The sequence below is a fragment of the Chrysemys picta genome, chromosome 4, assembly GCF_011386835.1.
Source record: "Chrysemys picta bellii isolate R12L10 chromosome 4, ASM1138683v2, whole genome shotgun sequence".
In the NCBI taxonomy this organism is placed as follows: Eukaryota; Metazoa; Chordata; order Testudines; family Emydidae; genus Chrysemys; species Chrysemys picta.
Genome location: NC_088794.1, coordinates 16817661 through 16836009, shown reverse-complemented (window position 1 = coordinate 16836009; position 18349 = coordinate 16817661). Strand labels below are relative to the sequence as shown.

At 40.6% G+C, this 18349-nt stretch overlaps 1 protein-coding gene across 4 annotated transcripts in view; it reads right to left on the bottom strand.

Moving 5' to 3' along the window:
• The window catches only part of CD34 (CD34 molecule), a 30610-nt gene extending 14276 nt beyond the window's left edge, over positions 1–16334 (bottom strand). For 3 of the 4 annotated variants that reach the window (XR_010600379.1, XM_005310191.5, XM_024114699.3), the window contains exons 1-2: positions 16021–16334; positions 821–973 (exon numbers count right to left, since the gene is read on the bottom strand). Coding sequence is in view for 3 of the 4 variants with exons in the window: in XM_005310191.5 (XP_005310248.2) it covers positions 821–973; positions 16021–16099 (232 nt within the window). In the remaining variant the exon portion in view is untranslated. The remainder of the gene's footprint in view (positions 1–820; positions 974–16020) is intronic. The other variant, XM_042848963.2, reaches the window with a different exon arrangement.
• Positions 16335–18349: the final 2015 nt, after the last annotated feature.

The following is an 18349-nucleotide window of genomic DNA, read 5'->3' as shown; positions in this document are numbered from 1 at the left end:
CATGCACATTAGATTTGCTTCATAGTTACCGAATTGTTACATGCATATAAGCTGCTTACAGTAGGCTAATATTCTGTGTGTATTCTACAACAGTGTAATGCTGCTATTGCTTGGCTCACCCCCCAACGCTGACCTCCCCAGTGCCACCCCTGCCTTCTCACTGCACTCAGAGCCCTCAAACAAATAGATCTGTTGATTTAAAAAAAAAAAAAAAGGAAGAGTATGTGTCTCTTTTTAAGATCCTTCCGCTTGAATCCCCTCAAGCCCCTGGCCTATGGCAGAAAGGCAGACATCTTACCTTTAAAGATGCTGTATGCAGAACTCAGAAAGGGAGCGCAGAGGCATGTGAGATAACCAGGGCATCTGATCATTATAGTTTAGCCTGCCTGCAGTCCCAGATCTAGTGATCAGACCGCTCCTCCTAAGCATTCACTTTAAAGCAAAGATGGGTTCAAGCTGCAAGTCTTGGATCTAAATCCACACTTCTCTAAAGAACAGAGGTGAGTGGATTTGGGTCCACTATAAAGATAGGAGCTGGAAGCAGCCTCTGGAATACTGAAGTATTTCAGGAGCCTGGGGACAAGTTGGGGTTCACATCCGTAGTTCCATACTGGACTCATTTCTAAAATATCATTTTGGTTTAATCATGAATTAAAAGCCCATTTCGATGAGACAGCCTGTTCTAAATCATCCTTTCGGTGCCTGCTTAAAGCAAGTTTCATTTTCACATCTTGTAAATTCAATCACTAAAGCACATCAGCAAATGGAAATTGCAGAGAGCATGGAGAATAATTAGCAAGTTCAAATCAATTTCCCATACCTTCTGGTGTTGGTGAAATAGTTTTAGGCTCCATCGTTTCTGTGAGAGTGACAGTTGTTATTGCTGGTGTTACACTGGTGATAGTAGCATTCATCGCTGAAGGTGAAGTAGTGACTGATGAACTGTGGTTGTTTCCACCAGAAACTTTATGGTCTGCGGGGGGCGGGAAGGAGTGTTAATTTATAGCTAAAAACACGATATGGCATCTGTTCTAAGAGATGCAGACTGACAGGACTCTGATATTTCAGTCACATGCAACATGAGATTCTCTTTCTGAGAAAAAATAAGTATGATTTTTGCAATGTTTCTTTTGTTTGTTTGTTTGTTTGTTTGTTTTTACAAGGGGGTTGGGTTTGGTTGCTTCTTCCCCTTTTCTGTTTGAAGGCTTCTGAACCTTAGGCTGCCCTCTTGGCACTGACTGTCCTTTTGACACTCGGATCTTGGGCAGCAGAGGAGAGAGGTTTAAGCCCCCCCATCCCACACAGATACACACTGTCCCCTAACCTTCATGAAAGGATGACAGACACATAGACTTTAAGGCCAGAAGGGACCATCATGATCATCTAGTCTGATCGCCAGCACATAACCCACTCCTATTATAGACTCATAACCGCTGGCTGAGTTACTGAAGTCTTCAAATCATGGTTTAAAGATTTCACATTACAGAGAATCCACCATTTACACTCTTTTAAACCTGTAAGTGACCCACGCCCCATGCTGCAGAGGAAGGCAAAAACCCCAAGGGTCTCTGCCAATCTGACCCAGGGGAAAATTCCTTCCCGACCCCAAATATGGAAATCAGTTAGACGCTGATCATGTGGGCAAGACCCAGCAGACCAACACACCCAGGAAAGAATTCTCTGTAGTAACTTAGAGCCCTCCCAATCTAGTGTCCCATCACTGGCCATTGGAGATATTTGTTACTAGCAGTCGCAGATCGGCTATATGCCATTGTAGGCAGTCTCATCATACCATACATACTCTCCATTAATTTATCAAGATCAGTCTTGAAGCCTGTTAGGTTTTTTTGCCCCACTTCTCCCCTTGGAAGGCTGTTCCAGAACTTCACTCCTCTGATGGTTACAAACCTTTGTCTAATTTCAAGTCTAAATTTATTGATGGCCAGTTTATATCCCTAAACCATTCCCTTCCGCAACAGGATCACTGTACCAGGACTGCCCTGGAGATTGACCACCACTGAGCAGCCCCATGCCACCTTGTGGAAAAGCTCTCTCTGCTATCCTCTGTTAATTATTTGGCTTTGGAAACATTTATTATTTATTCTTTAAAGGGGAGAAAAGGGATTTTTAATAGCTCTTTTCACAAGTAGACAGTTCTTTTCCTTTCCAAAAAAGCTTAACAGCCTTATAATTCATATGGAAGAAATTCAGAGACCAGACAATCGAACTGGGGCACATCAAAGGCTCAAATGTTAATCTAGTCTCTGTTTGCAACTTTAAACAAGAATGGAGCAGCAACTGGACATGCTGGTCCTGATCCTACATTAAGCCCATGGGAATACAGGAGTCCAGCTGTGCAGAGCTCAGTGCAGGACTGGACTGTACACTGGCCTAAATTAATAGGTTTGAGAGGAAAGATTCAGCATTTGAAAAAGACCACGTGTGTGCTATAGGAAAAAGAAATGGAAATTTCAAATATATTCACATTATTGCAGGTACAAACTCCTTCAGGGCTTGATCCAAAGCCCAGTGAAGTCAATAGAAACATTCCCAAAGGCTTTGAATCAAGTCCTTGTTGACTAGAGATGTTGCATCTCTTTGAGGTAAAATGGAACATTTAGAGAATCATCAAATATTCTAATGTAAAAGTTTGTATATTTCGTAGTAATCACATGCTGCGAGATAAATATGCCACCTTTGACTTTGCTTATGTGATATCTGAAGCAAGCCTTAAACATTGTTGAAGAATTTTTTCCTCCTGTTTTTCATGCTATTTTATTCCTCTCTGGAAACCTATTTCTGTTTTCCACAAACTGGTTCAATACCTACTTCACATTCTATGTGTTTTTAGATTCTTGTAAAAAATACATTGATTGTCGCATTAGTTTCTATCCAGTAGTGACTGAACTCTAAAACTTGCAAGATAAATAATTTCACCATTATTCATTTTTTCAGAACCTAACAGAGATATTATTAAGTTCTTTATCAGCTGCTGAGTATTCTAGCCCTGATCCAACAAAACACTTGAACTTGTGTTTAACTTTAAGCATGTACGTAAGTCCCATTGAAGTCATGCTTATGTACATGCTTAAAGTTCAACAAATGCTTACTGTTGTTTTAAATGGGAATATTTTCCTGAACTGGAGCCTTAGTGCTTTGCTGCATTGGGCCCATAATGTTCAGCCCCTGGGAGGATTGAGCCCTAAATCACTTTATGGGATTGATTACAGGAATGGGCTTAATCCATGCTGTTGTCAAGCTAAATATAAAGGAAATATTTTACAATCCAGATTAGGTAATAGACCCTTTAAGAAAGAAAACTGACCCTTGTTTTGTAACTTCATTAGATGAAAATTGCCAACTGTTGATACTGGAAATTCTAAAGTCTGAGTATAGGGTTATGTTAAGAAATATAATTGTGATTGTGTGTGCGCACATGGGAGAAATATTGGAATGCCGAGGAGTTGCCAGCTACACAAGCAAAACACATGAGGAGGTAGATTCAGAAGACCGTGTTGAGATGTCTCTGGCAAGTGTTTGGGAGCATTTCAGTCCTCCACAATTCATGCCTCATGTGAATCCTTCATAATCTTGCACAACATGCAGTCAGTACTGAGAAAAACTGGAAGGATTTTGTCATGAGACAATGAAATGATTGGAAAAGCATATGAAGAAGGGAGAGAAATTCATTGCAAATAAGAATGACACAAATGTTACAAGGAACCCACTACAAGACAGGCTTCAGGGGCAGGAATCGTATTTCAAGTAGGTCTTGCTAAAATAATAAATAAACTAATGAAAAGATTGATGTATGTGATGCCTTTCATTATAGGATGGAGTCAGATTAACCAGTTAGAACATAAAAGAGTGGGTGAACTGGGATTCAGTTTCTGCCTTGAGAGCGTATCTGATGGCGAACTGACACTACTCTCAGTCAGAGGTAAAAGGCAGAGAAGAATTTTGAGGCCAATGTAAAACTTTCCATGGAAACCCAGAGAGAATTCTGCATAATGGGAGATAATATAGGAGGGCCTTACTACAGACTCCTGAGAATAGGCTTGGTACATACATTCATAGATTCTAAGGCCAGAAGGGACCACTGTGATCATCTAATCTGACCTCCACAGGCCAGAGAACTCCCCCAAAATAATTCCTAGGGCAAAGCTTTTAGAATAAACATCCAATCATGACAATTAAAAAATGGTCAGTGATGGAGAATCCACCACAACCCCATGTCAATTGTTCCAATGGTTAACTACTCTCAGTATTAAAAATTTACACTTTACAATTTACTCTCAGTTTGTCTAGCTTCAACTTCCATTATTATATATTTGTTCCCCATGTAGGTACTCATAGACTGGAATCAAGTCACCCCTTAACCTTCTCTTTGTTAAACTAAATAGACTGAGCTCTTTGCGTTTCTCTCTATAAGGCAGGTTTTCTAATCCTTTAATCATTCTTGTGGCTCTTCTCTGAAACGTCTCCAATTTAGCAACATCCTTCTTGTAATGAGGGTACCAGAAATGGACACAGTATTGCAGCAGTGGTCACATCAGTGTCAAATATAGAGGTAAAATAACCTCTCTGCTCCTAGTAGAGATTCCCCTGTTTATGCATCCCAGGATTGTATTAGCTCTTTTGGCCACAGTGTCACACTGGGAGTTCATGTGCAGCTGATTAGCCACATAAAATACCACAGAATTCACCCAGCAGCACATTCCAGGGAGAAATCAAATATTCCATTTTAATAATCAGTTGGTGTATTCTAAACATAAAAAAACTACTCAACTGCCATGTCAGGATGGATAAAAGGTCCATCTAGTCTGTTATTCTGTCTCCAGTCAAGGCTTGATGGTTCAGAGGAAGGGATAAACCCCTAAAATATAGCTAATTATGCAATACACAGGGTAGTGTTCAGCATTAAACACCAACAATCAATTCTATGAGAGTAGCTTCAGAGTGCAGCCCCCCATCTTTGAGCTTCACAGACCTTTGGTTCATTACTGAAGTTCAATTCAGGCAAAGTCCTGCAGTCCACATAGGCTGAAAGGACGTTGACATTAAAGGCAGTATTGTTTGTATAGGGACTGCATGATTGGCCCTCACACTTTTAGCCAAACTGATCTGTTAATTCAAGGCCCTCATCCGGCAAAGAGAACTGCACAGTTAGACCCCTGAAACCATGTTCAATAAAGTTGCAGGATTGGAGCAACTTTGTGTCTATGGATTTACTGCAACTCTGCATCCTCACTGAAGAAAACGTTCAGGCTACATTCCATGGCATCAACAACATAGAGGAAACTCACAGCGACCCCGCACCCTGTCAGATATTTCACACACAGTTCATAGTCTTTCCAACGCATAGGGGCGGCATTAACATCTGAACACTTTGTGTACCTTTTCCTCCTCGTGCCTATGTTCAGAGTTTCCTTCATGTTGGCAGCCTTAGTATATGGAAATGGTTACAATGAGGTAACTGTGAAGTCTATCCTCCATCTGTACCCCCAAAAGAGAGCGAGTACACACAATGTTAACGGGCAGACCACAGAACAGCTGCACGCTCTCTCCCAACCCCTTGCTGGCAATGAAGAGGACCCCTGCTTTATTCATCTGGAGCAGCAAAAAGCGCCTGATACACACAGATTGTACCAAGTCAACTGGTTGCATCTCCATGGTGCTTTCTCAAGTGCTTTGCATGTGCTAACATCACACCTTTAAATATTAGTCTATATGAGGCCTGAAAAGGTTTGTGTCATTTTAAAGATCTTCTCAGGAAGGGGAAGGTTTTCATAAAGAAGAGGAGGTATTTATGTGTAGATATTATCCCAACCAGTTATGTTCTCAAGAAAACTTATATTCTGCATTTTTACTTGTCTTCCAGTTAAGAAGAAAGCATAGATGACAATAAGAATTGTGAGAGGCATTTATTAGAAAACAGAATATTGGGAATGTTAGCGTTAATGAAATAAGCCAAGCTGCCATCCCTGGATGAAAGTTTTTAGAACAGATACAGCCTGGAAACTAGCAGTGCAAGCTTTCTTCATATACAACATACCTCAGACTTGCTCTGGAATGACTCCATCTAACGGCAAGAAGGAAGTTCAGTCTCCATGGCCCATTCTATTATTATCCCGTCTACTTGCCTGGGCCCAGATTTTCCAAAGAGCTCATCTCCTGTTTACTCACCAGAACAAGTCCCCAGATTTTCAGGAAAGGTTATCATGCTGCATGTGCACTGGGTGCTGAGCACTTTTGAAAGTCTAGCCCCATGGAAGCCTACTGTGATACTCATTTTTCTGTATCCCACTACCAGCCTCTAAACTAACCATTCCCCCATGAAATGCACTTCCATGACACCTTAAAAGTAGAGATGGGACTGAATTACAAAGCTCACATCTAAATCTGAATTGTTCCACTGTTCAGCGGTGTTTGGATCTAGGGTTTTGGTTTTGGCCAGATTTCTTTTTAAACAAAAGAGATATTCTTTCCAGGAAGGAGCCCAATTCAAAAAAGTTAAATCACTGAGTTTTCCTGATAACAAATCACAACCAGGAGGTATGATGTCATGCCCAGAATAATAATTAACGTAATGTTAAATCTCTCCTTTTCACACTGCTTTGTGTTTACATGGACATCAGCAGGAAACTTTACCTCATTAGAATGACATAATTCCTTTTACTTGACTTCCCAAGGGCCATAATCACCCAGACAAACACCTTTGAACTTTTCCAGATGTTTATAAAAATACAAGAGCTGTTTGGCCAAAATCTTTGCACCAACGTGTATCATAAAACAAGGACTGGATCTTCCTCCACCTTAATTTGCCTTTGGATTTGCTCAGTTTTATTATGACTCCTTTTCTCCCCTTGCCTCTCCAGCACATGCAACCATTTTAATACAAGAAGTATCAAAGTGTTTTGAAGCTGTAGGACTAAAAAAGTCTCTAACAATGCAGATGGGAACTGGGATACCACGCCTAAGTGGCATTTGGGTAAAAACCTCAATCATTTATTGCACAGCACATTCTCATTAGTTTTGCAAAACTTGTGTGAATTTTATTAAGGACTTGAGAATTAAAACCAAATGAAACTTTAAGCATGAAGCAATCAAAGTCTAGTAAGGCTAGCAGGGAAGGGAGTGATAACTTAGTTTGTGTGAGAATTCACCTCCAAATTAGTTGTAGGGGACACAATTTCACAAATATTTATTTTAGTCACCTTTTTACTACCCTAAAACAAAAGAGTATCCATCCAGTACTTTGGACATCCTTGACAATCTGATAAAACTAATTAATAAACAGACCTGGCACTTATCCCAGATCAAATAAAATAATCCAGCAACAACATAAACACAACAAAACTTAATTGACTTACCCTCATCATCCACACCTGAGTTCTGCACCAGTGCTACCCAACCCTACCCAACACCCATCTCTTTACAGTAAAGGAACAGACTCAGATCAACAAGGGGCAGTCTCTGCAGTTTGTATCCCATTTTGTAGTATAAGGCAGTTAAATACAGGATTTTCTTCCTCTCATCTGCATCTTCACAATGACTAATGTACAACCTGTGGAAGTAGCTGCCTCTTCTATGATGACAATACTAATTAGCCTTTATATAGTACACCTCATCTTCAAATCACTTGACAATCATTTTGTCAAGTTCATCTCTGCTTTAATACTTTAGACTTCAACCAATTAATCCTTACAAAAACCTTGCAGGGTAGGTATTAACCCAATTTTACAGATAGACAAACTGAGGCAGAGCTTAAATGACACACAGCTAATGCCACAAGGGCAGAACCAAAATGAGCACTTAGGCGTTCCTGGTCCTTTAAGGGTATGTCTACACCGCAATTCAACAGCACCTTAGCTTGAGCCCCGTGAGCTTGAGTCAGCTGGCATGGCCCAGCCACAGGCTTTTAATTGCTGTGTAGACATACTCTAAGACTACACTTCTGCAGTCAAAGTATACAGGTACAGTAAGTGCATTGGGTGTCAGTAGGCTGTGATTCAGGACCTGGTGTGTTGGTCGGAATGGGGAAGCAGTGGAGAAAGAGGGCAGAACAGAACTACAACAGTGTGAGCCAGGTTTCAATGCTTGCCTTTCATTAAGCCAACAGCTACAATAAGCAGCACCTTTTGGGACTTTGAGCTACATTACTCATAAAGCTCTAGTTTTACTCCTCTCCGGCCATGTGGCAGGAATTCAAGTGGGTGGCGCTCCCTTTCCTCTGGAAATATCTGATAAAATCCCCTTTTTTTCCCCTTTTCCACACAGTCCCAGACAGGATATGGGTGTGGATCTGCAGTCACGAATGACACAAAGAAAAGAGCAAAGAGAATGTGGGGAGGAGGAGGGTTGACAACTCAAACCATTACATCACTGCAGTCAGCCGTGAGCAGAGTCAGCCAATCAACACTTAACCCTGCTCAGTCAGAGCCAGTAAAAAGGGATTTTGCTTTGTCTTGTAGCCTGACTTCAGTTGGCTCTTAAATAAGCCACTGACCTTAGGAGCCCTATTTCTCAGGCAGCTTCTATGATGCTTGTGGCTTGTATATTTATGACAATCAGCCTTCTAGAAGAAGTTGAACCTAAATTATTGTTCCTCCTTGGCCTCACCAATTTTCAGCACTTAAACTCCTTTATTTTGCGGGATCTTGGTAAAAGAATAAGTACTTGAGGATGATCACATGCAGAAACAGGTTGACATATGAAGCATAGTGATGCAGCACCACACTCTTAGGTACAAACACATATAGTTTGCATGAGGTACAAATATATACAGGGTCTTGCACTAGTGTACCATCTACAAGTTTTAATACATGCACTAATAGGACAATTCATTGCACTGTCCACCGGTAGTGCATACTTTCTAGCGTATATACGTCATCATTCTTGCAGTTAATATTGTAGCCATGTAAAAATCACGTAGAGCTGAATCTTGGCATACAGAAACATTCCTTAAATGTCAACAAAGGTTTGGTTTGGGTTTGATTAAAGTCACAGGCAAAAGTCTTTATTTTAAACTAACAGGTTTGCCCATCTCTAGTGATTCAGCACCATATTATGATCTCCTGATCTACTCCTTTGGTGGTGTAGCTGGAATGTACAAACCAAAGTAACCCCTCCCCATCATTTTTAAAATGCACGTATCAATTGTTTTTAGCACTTAAAAATAAACTAGAAAGGCCAAGTAGATATTGTGGACAAATATTTCCCACTTAGCAGCTTTCACTCAGAAGGATCCCAAGATATAATGCAAGTTATATTTACATATAGCACTGGCTGAAATGCAGCAGTTCCTGGGATGCACAGCACCCTTGTACACCCTTGTGGGTAAGGGACATTTTGGCTTCTGACTCTAAGGCTATGTCTACACTACAGCCAGGATTGACACTCTGAGATCGATCCACCAGTGGTCGATTTAGCGGCTCTAGTGAAGACCCGCCAAATCAACTGCAGATCGCTCTCCAGTCGACCCCTGTACTCTACCCCCGACGAGAAGAGTAAGGTAAGTTGACGGGAAAATTTCTCCCATTAACCCCCCGCGGTGTAGACCCTGCAGTAACTTGATCTAAGGTACGTTGACTCCAGCTACGTTATTCATGTAGCTGGAGTTGTATAGCCTAAGTCGACTTACCGTGGTAGTGTAGGTATAGCCTTAGATTCATAGATTCATAGATTATAGGACTGGAAGGGACCTCGAGAGGTCATCGAGTCCAGTCCGCATGGCAGGACCAAATACTGTCTAGACCATCCCTGATAGACATTTATCTAACCTACTCTTAAATATCTCCAGAGACGGAGATTCCACAACCTCCCTAGGCAATTTGTTCCAGCGTTTAACCACCCTGACAGTTAGGAACTTTTTCCTAATGTCCAACCTAGACCTCCCTTGCTGCAGTTTAAACCCATTGTTTCTGGTTCTATCCTTAGAGGCTAAGGTGAACAAGTTCTCTCCCTCCTCCTTATGACACCCTTTTAGATACCTGAAAACTGCTATCATGTCCCCTCTCAGTCTTCTCTTTTCCAAACTAAACAAACCCAGTTCTTTCAGCCTTCCTTCATAGGTCATGTTCTCAAGACCTTTAATCATTCTTGTTGCTCTTCTTTGGACCCTTTCCAATTTCTCCACATCTTTTTTAAAATGCGGCACCCAGAACTGGACACAATACTCCAGCTGAGGCCTAACCAGAGCAGAGTATAGCGGAAGAATGACTTCTCGTGTCTTGCTCACAACACACCTGTTAATGCATCCCAGAATCATGTTTGCTTTTTTTGCAACAGCATCACACTGTTGACTCATATTTAGCTTGTGGTCCACTATAACCCCTAGATCCCTTTCTGCCGTACTCCTTCCTAGACAGTCTTTTCCCATTAGGCAAATGCTCAAATGAGAGGATAGATGGTTTTGAGGGGACTCAGGAGAAAAGGACCTGCCATGGACCCACTCTGTGACCGTGGGTGAATCACTTTGGGATTAATTTTCAAAAGTGCTCAGATGGTGTAGTTCAAAGGTTTTAAAACTCCATAGGTTGACATGGTGCTAGGAATGCATCCAACTAGCTTAGCTATGAAATGTAGCCCAGCTGCCAACTATCAGCTCACAATAGTATTACTTAGTTCTTATATAGAGCTTTTCATACATGAACGTCACACACTTTGCAAAAAGGTATCATTGTCCCCATTTTACAAATGGGGAGTTTGAAGCATCAAGGTGAAATAACTTGCTCAAGGTAACAAAACAGGTTAGTGGCAGAGCCAGGAATAGAACCTTAAGTACAATATCTAAAATGTATGAAAAGCAGTTCTTGGAAAGACAATAAATTGTTATAGGAATAAATCTGAATTATAGTTTAACATTTAGATTAGACAAGTACTGAATCACTCCTTATTAGCCTTCAAGTAATGTGTTTCATGATTCTGGATTTGCTTTTACCCTGAACCTATTCTAATCTTACTTCAGAGTCTGAAAAGATATGGCAACAAATTTTCTTTTGGAACAGCATAGAGCTGCTCTGTTTTCATTTACTATATGTCAGTGGGAAAGAGGGAATTCTTAGCTTGCTATATAAGCCAATTTGTACATAGCTCTTAAAAGGCATCCTTCTATTGTTTAGCACGGAAGTGGAGAAATGTTGCTGGGAAACAAGATTAAAAGCCAAGGGAGAGATCAGCAAGGAAATTGATTAGGAGATGTTTGCTTTGTTAAAGTTGTGCATCTGAGCTGGGTCGTGACCCAGAGAGGTGCTGAACACCTACAGCTCAGAGGTCAGTAACAAGTTGCAGGTCCTCAGAACTATGCAGGGACCTACACTTAACTATGACGTGACAGATAAATTATTCCACTAGAAGATGTTCCATCACCTTGCTTCCTAGTCTGCTATGGTGCTGGAATAGGACTGTCCCCAACTTGTTTAAAATCATGTTCATTAAGGAAGGAACAAGTGCCTTTACATCACTACAGCACCTACCGCAGAAGGTGTGTCTTTCTCTCTCCCGATAATCAACCTAGGTACTTATCTGGCCCATTGAAACAACATGAGTTCTGCATTATGTGCACATAGGTGCAAGAGCATGCTGAGTTGTAAATGCACAATTGACGTTACTGTTTTTTTATTCTAAAGAATATGTGAATTGTTTCACTCTCAATTGATGTTTTCATAGATATTATGGTACCAAATCTCAATTCTCTCTCTTTGGTAAAGATCCTGCTGCATTGCATGAAGAGATAAGAAACTGGTTATAACTGGGTTTCAGAGTAGCAGCCGTGTTAGTCTGTATCCGCAAAAAGAACAGGAGTACTTGTGGCACCTTAGAGACTAACAAATTTAAATTTGTTAGTCTCTAAGGTGCCACAAGTACTCCTGTTCTCTTTGTGGTTATAACTAGTTCGGTGGTGTTGGGCAAGACAGACAGGGTCTCCAGAGTTACTATCCATTTCCAGGGAAGGGAGATTAGTTTAGCTGTGGACTACGCGTGACTTGGTTGGAGGCTGCATGCCACTGACCCTTTGCTGACTGACCCATGGTACACAGTAGAGTGATTTTGGAGAAGTCTGTCAGTGCATATGGGCATAAACTTTTCATATGGTTTGTGGTTTTATTGCAATGCTAGAACTTGGGCAAATTTCAGTGAGAGGTTGGGCAAATTTGGAATGGGCTGGGGCCTGAATTTCAGGTAGAAACAAAGTGAAATTGGATGAGTTTGACCCCAAGGCAGGTATTTTGGTTTGTTTTGTGGTTTCTGTGACACTCTGCACCCCACATTCAGCATAGTAATATGATTAAGATATAATTATGTGGCATCTTGTACAAGGTATGCCTTGTAAGGTATCATTCTAAAAGTCTTGATCTGTTGAACATTATCTTGTTGGACTGTATGCAAAGTTATAGAAGCATAGAATATCAGGGTTGGAAGGGACCTCAGGAGGTCATCTAGTCCAACCCCCTGCTCAAAGCAGAACTAATCCCCAGATAGATTTTTGCCCCAGATCCCTAAATGGCCTCCTCAAGGATTGAACTCACAACCCTGGGTGTAGCAGGCTAATGCTCAAACCACTGAGCTATCCCTCCCTCCTGAATACATAGTTTTGCTAGGTACTGTATGTGTTACTGAAAGATGTTGCGAAGTTGAAAACACCCACAGCTAGCCTTTCAGGTACAACAATGAAGAAGCTAGACAGTGCTAATGACCCATCAGCAAAGACAACTGACCTTGGAAAAGGTTTATCTTCACCAGGGAATGTTTTAGCCAGCGTATGAGTAATGGATGCTACGACTCAGCAAGGCATGCAAGGGCATGTGACCAGACCATATGACACTGAACTACATTTTGGTATCTGTATTTTTCTACAAGCTGGGCTGGGGACTTAGCTTGGAACAAAGGGTTCCCACCATATGGAAAAACTATATAAGGTGGGGAGTGACATCACCTCTTGGCCTCACTCCCCCCACAAGAGAACTCCTGGAAACATCTAAGAATCAAAGACTGAACAGGGGAAAGTGCTGGTCCCGGGCTAATGGGATTTCTAGCCTGTGTATGGAAATTTGGTGAACTGCTTGTATCATCAGTAAGGGTGAGAGATTGCTAATTCAAATCTTATCTATCTAGTATATTAGGCTTAGTTTGCATTTTTGTTTATTTGATAGATAATCTGCTTTGAGCTGTTTGATATCACTTACAATCACTTTTAATCTATCTTTCTGTAGTTAATAAATTTGTTTTATCTTAACCAGTGCGTCTTTAAGTGAAGTGTCTGGGAAAATCTCAGCTTGGTTAACACAGGCTGTTTTTTCATATCTTTGCCATATTGAGTGGGAAGTGAACTATATTAATGAACTTGCATTGCACTGTGCAATGCAAGCTCATTCTGGGTTTATACTCCAGCAGGGGTGCAAGCCCAGGGAGCTGGGAAATTGTTGTGCTCCGTTATGAATCGATGAGAGGCTTAAGTAAGGCACTCAGGTAACTCAGTTGGGTGTGTGGTGCCACCTGCTGTTGTGTTGGGTGATAACAGGGCCTGGAGAGCTGGCTGAATCACCAGTAGAGCAGTGTGAGAGAGACCAGCCCCGCTAAATTGTTAGGGGGCACAGTGGTTCCAACGGCTCCCAGACTGCATCCCGGGGGTAACAACCTGTCACAGGTTCCCAGACCTTTATCTCCTCCTGACAAAAAAGGTTTGTTTGTATGAATCCCTGCAAATGACCAAATTTTGCACAGCACCTGCTATAAGTCTTCCTGAATGAAAATAAGGCCTTAGGAGCAGCTTATTGTGGTAACAAGTGACTAGAAGGGCTAAGAAAGGAGGAAGGGGAAACAACTTGTAGAATTAAGAGATGTGCAATAGAGCCTGTGCTTAGATGCTTGAAAACTGATGGCCAGAACCACTTCCTTTGCAGGAACTGGTTTTTAATATCATGCCACTGAGTTTATATATTCTTCTAGTTTGTGGACACCTGAAAAAGCTCATGTACTAGAAGCCACCAAAAAGGCAGCATTGTCTATGGACTAAGGTAAGTAACTAGGATATAGAACTCCTGGGTTCTGTTTTCACCTGTATAACTGATTCACTGTGGAACCTTGAGACATGTCACCTAGGGACTTATTTCACAGGTGCTAGGCACTCTCAGCTCCAACAGAAGTCAACGAGAAACACAAGTGTTCAGAATCTCCAAAAATCATGCCCTTAATCTCTCTGTGCTTTATTTTACTCTTATATGGAATGGAAATAATACTTTTCTATCTCACTGGGGTGTTCAGAAACTTACAGATTTGAAGGCCAGAAGGCACCATTATAATCATCTAGTCTGATCTCTGCCACATTCCAGGCCATAGAACCTCACACCCCTATTCTTGTAGTAGTGGGGCCACAGTCATTGGCTGAGTCACTGCAATCCTCAAATCTTGATTTAAAGACTTCAAATTACAGAAAATCCACCATTTACCCTAGTTTGAATCAGCAAGTGACCCATGGCCCATGTTGCAGAGAAAGGCAAACTACCCCCAGGGTCTCTATCAATCTGATTTGGGGAATTCCTTCTTGACCCTAAATATGACCATTAGTATGTGGGCAAGACCAACCAGCCAGACATGTGGGAAACTAATTAACTATTTGCGAAGCACTGCAATATCCTGTACAAGTGCAGAGTATTGGCTTGGCTAATAAAAGGTATCATATTTTACAGTATGTGCATTTTCTCTCAAAGTCCATTGCAGGTACAAAATTAAAAAATAACCCACCCTCCTCCCCTCCGCCCCCAAATCCTATCCCTTGATAATTTTGCCTTTACCTTTTTCCATCTCACAAGTGACTCAGATTTCTAATTCCAGAGGTATACTGTTGCACAAAAGCCTTGCTTACCACACACCTCGGACAGTCATACAATGCTGAAACACTCTTTAAAGGTTTCTTCATACTGCACTTTCTGTAAGTGCATACTAAAGGCTGAGATAAAATGGCTCAAACGAGCAATATGTCATGCCAGCTTGATAGAGGAGTGAACCTGATCCTTTTTGAAATATTAGCAATGAAACAAGAGACAGAAGAGCACAATGTAACTGATTATTTAAGAGGATCTACTATCTCACATTTCATTGATAAAGGGGAATATAAAGTAGGTTGGGTACCTACAGGATCTTGGATGTTATTCTAATACAGCATATTCAGACAAAGAAGTCCCCTTATAATTTATTACACCAATCTTCAATAGTATTAAGATTTTTGGTTTTAGATTAAATACATGAAAAATCTATCAAAAAGTTAAATATTGCTTAAAAAAAACAACTAAAACCCAACAAACAAAACACCCTACACAAAAGAAAAACTTACACACCAAAAATCCTTAGAATTTCTCTCGCTCTTTTTTTTCCCCCCCCCCCTGGTGCTGAGTGTTACTTGTGGAATTAAGAAGGGTGGAGGATTCCCCATAGTCACAGAGAGTTCATCTGAGGAAGCAAAGGTTTATTGGAAGCAAGCAGATTTTTTATAATACCAGGTGTTGTAGTTACACTTGTTTTTTAACTAAGTATTTAATGCCTATAAAATAATCATCACAAATTAGAAACCTCTGTCCTTTTAGGCTAATGCAGAGCAACAAATGACACACATTCATTAGAGGTACTCCGTACATTTACATCTTCCTTATAACATGGTTTCTAATGGGATGCTTTTAGATCTTGGTTCCCAACTCTGCTTAAAGCTGTAATAATTCCTGTTCAGAACACTCATTTTTGGCTGTTTTGGAGAAAATGGACTGGGGAAGTGTCCTTCCTCTACATATAATGTCCTCAATATAATGCTCTCCACATAAATCTGCTCCAATTTTATTGAACATACATTATATCACACTTATAGTACACTCACTCTTTTCCCTACCTTGCTATCAAAGGAGCAGTAGTACAGAGAGGTATTTCCCTGTTCATTATTTCGCCTCCACCACCACCACCCAGCTACTCTATTTTGTGCTTAACGCATTTAGTAGCCATAAATGTAGCCTTTTTATGTTTAATACTCACCCATCAAGCTCAGAACATAGAACATTGTCCAGAAAAGCTGCTTCCTCTTCGTTGCTTTTATACTCCCCAGTAACAACATCCCTGCTGATTACTTACAAGCAAAACTGGATATTACTTTAGTACTCTTGGGTTTTTAAGTTCTGCTGCAGCTCTGTTGAGACCGTGTGCAGCTCCCCTTTAGTTCAAATCTTTGAGGCCAGTAACATATGGGGTGGAATTCCCTTGCACGGGTTATGCTTGTGGTTCCAAATTATGAGGTGGAGTTTGTCCAAAGCGTGATCTAGCTTTAAATAGTTCATAGCAATCTCACTATCACATTGTTAACTTTTTCCCCTCCCCTATATCCTTTTTTTTTTTTTAAACATGACACATGCTTAACTCTTTCATGGAAGCTGATTCCTTTCACTTTAAAAATGCAGAGAGATGTACAATTTGCATTACACTGAAAGTGAGCATAATATGGCTTGTGTAGTTAAAGTAAAATTCCCCTTTTACCCTGATTTAATATAACTTGAAAGCAGTATAAAAATATGAAATTACATATCCACCCACACCCACCCCTGTATGGTAATATTGCAGGAACTTTGAAGGTGTTTAGAATCTGGGATTTTTTTGAGTAATTAAATTAAGAATGAACCTGGGGCCAAACCCATCACTGACTGAAATAGGAACAATGCCGTTTACTTCAATGCTGAATTCATTTAGGCCAGCGGTGAACATGGTTCACAGATGAAAGGGCTTTGAAACTTATGGTCAGTATTGGGACTGAGTAACTTCTAGATAAAAACGAGTTCTGAAGCCTTGGAGGGAGGCCTAGAAGCAACCTCCTGCAGCTTACTTCTGTTGATAACAAATGCAGCTAAGGGTGCAAATTCATGAATTCTAAAGGCCAAATATTTGGTTTTCGCTGGTACCCTGATGAGACTCAGGGACAAGTCATTTCTAGCAAGAATGATTTAACACACTCAGGGAAAAGGATGTCCTACATCAGTCAAGTAAATCCCCTCCTTACTCCTTTCAATTCAGATGGAGGGCAAGTTGCTTTTTCCTGCCCATTTTCTCTGTTTCCTGTTCTTCTCTATTTAGTTTGTTTCCTTTTCCTTTCCTTCACTGCAAAAAATAACCTTAGAACAGGAGACCTCCCATTTTTCAAAATAAGGGTTACATCTTAACAAAGAATCTCACAAACATCTTCCTTCCCAGTCATGATTGTGCCGCACCCCCCACAGCACCACTCCCCCACCTGTTTGTGCTAACTAGTTCTACTTAGGTAGAAATTTAGCATTAGGAAAGTATTTACTGTAATTTTAGCTGCCTTGATGAATTTTAGTAGGTGGAAAGATGAGTCACCACCTTTTGACCAACAAACTCTCCATGGATCAACAACAAAACACACACCAGACAAGTCTGGGAACTTTGTTCCAAGAATATACAATCCATAAACTTGACAGGCTGCTCTCATAGTCATCCTGTGGATGGTGAACTCGACTGAAGCCATAAATCTGAGTTCTGGTCCTGGCTGTGTCACTAACATTGTGGTCTTCACTAAGTCACTTAAACTCTGACTCAGTTTCCTCCCCCGTAAACTGCCAATAACCATTCGCTCCGTTTGTAAGGAACTTTGAGATCCTCAGGTAAAAAGACACTCTGTCAATGCTATATATTGTTCTGACGTCACATTGGTGAGACTCAAAAGTAAATCCATCAGAATCAATGGAGCAGACTGAGGCACTAGACCCTAGAGCGCAATTTGGAGATTTGTCAAAGGTACAAATTGTTCCTTTAATATTATACATTTTAATATAAGAAAAAAAAACTACTGTTGTCTGGCTTTTCTATAAAAACTTCACTTTTCAAAAAAATCTATTTAATCTCCCAAAATTAACAGTATGGAAGATTAAGAAATATTTGTTCTGTTCAGTGTGACAAACTGCTGAAAAAGTAAACACTGAATTGACCTTAATTTTTGTTTTTGATGCTATAAAAACACACCTTTATTTTATCAAAGAAGTCAGTCTTAGCAAGATGCCTACCTAACAGGTTGTACAGCAAAATAAAGAGGGCAGAGAGAGAGAGAAATAAAGGCACCCTCCCCAATCTAATATTTTCTATTTGGATGCCTTTCATTCCTGTTCTGCCCCCAGACACCTTACTGCCATATCTGGGACTCCCCCACCCTACCTCAAATGAAAATATAGTAGTGTTGCAGACTGTTATAAGCATTAAGAAAATACATCTGTTATGGAACTACCATGTGAAAGGAAATCCCTCAGTAGATTGTGTTTTAATTAGGGCTGTTAATTAATCACAGTTAACTCACGCAATTAAC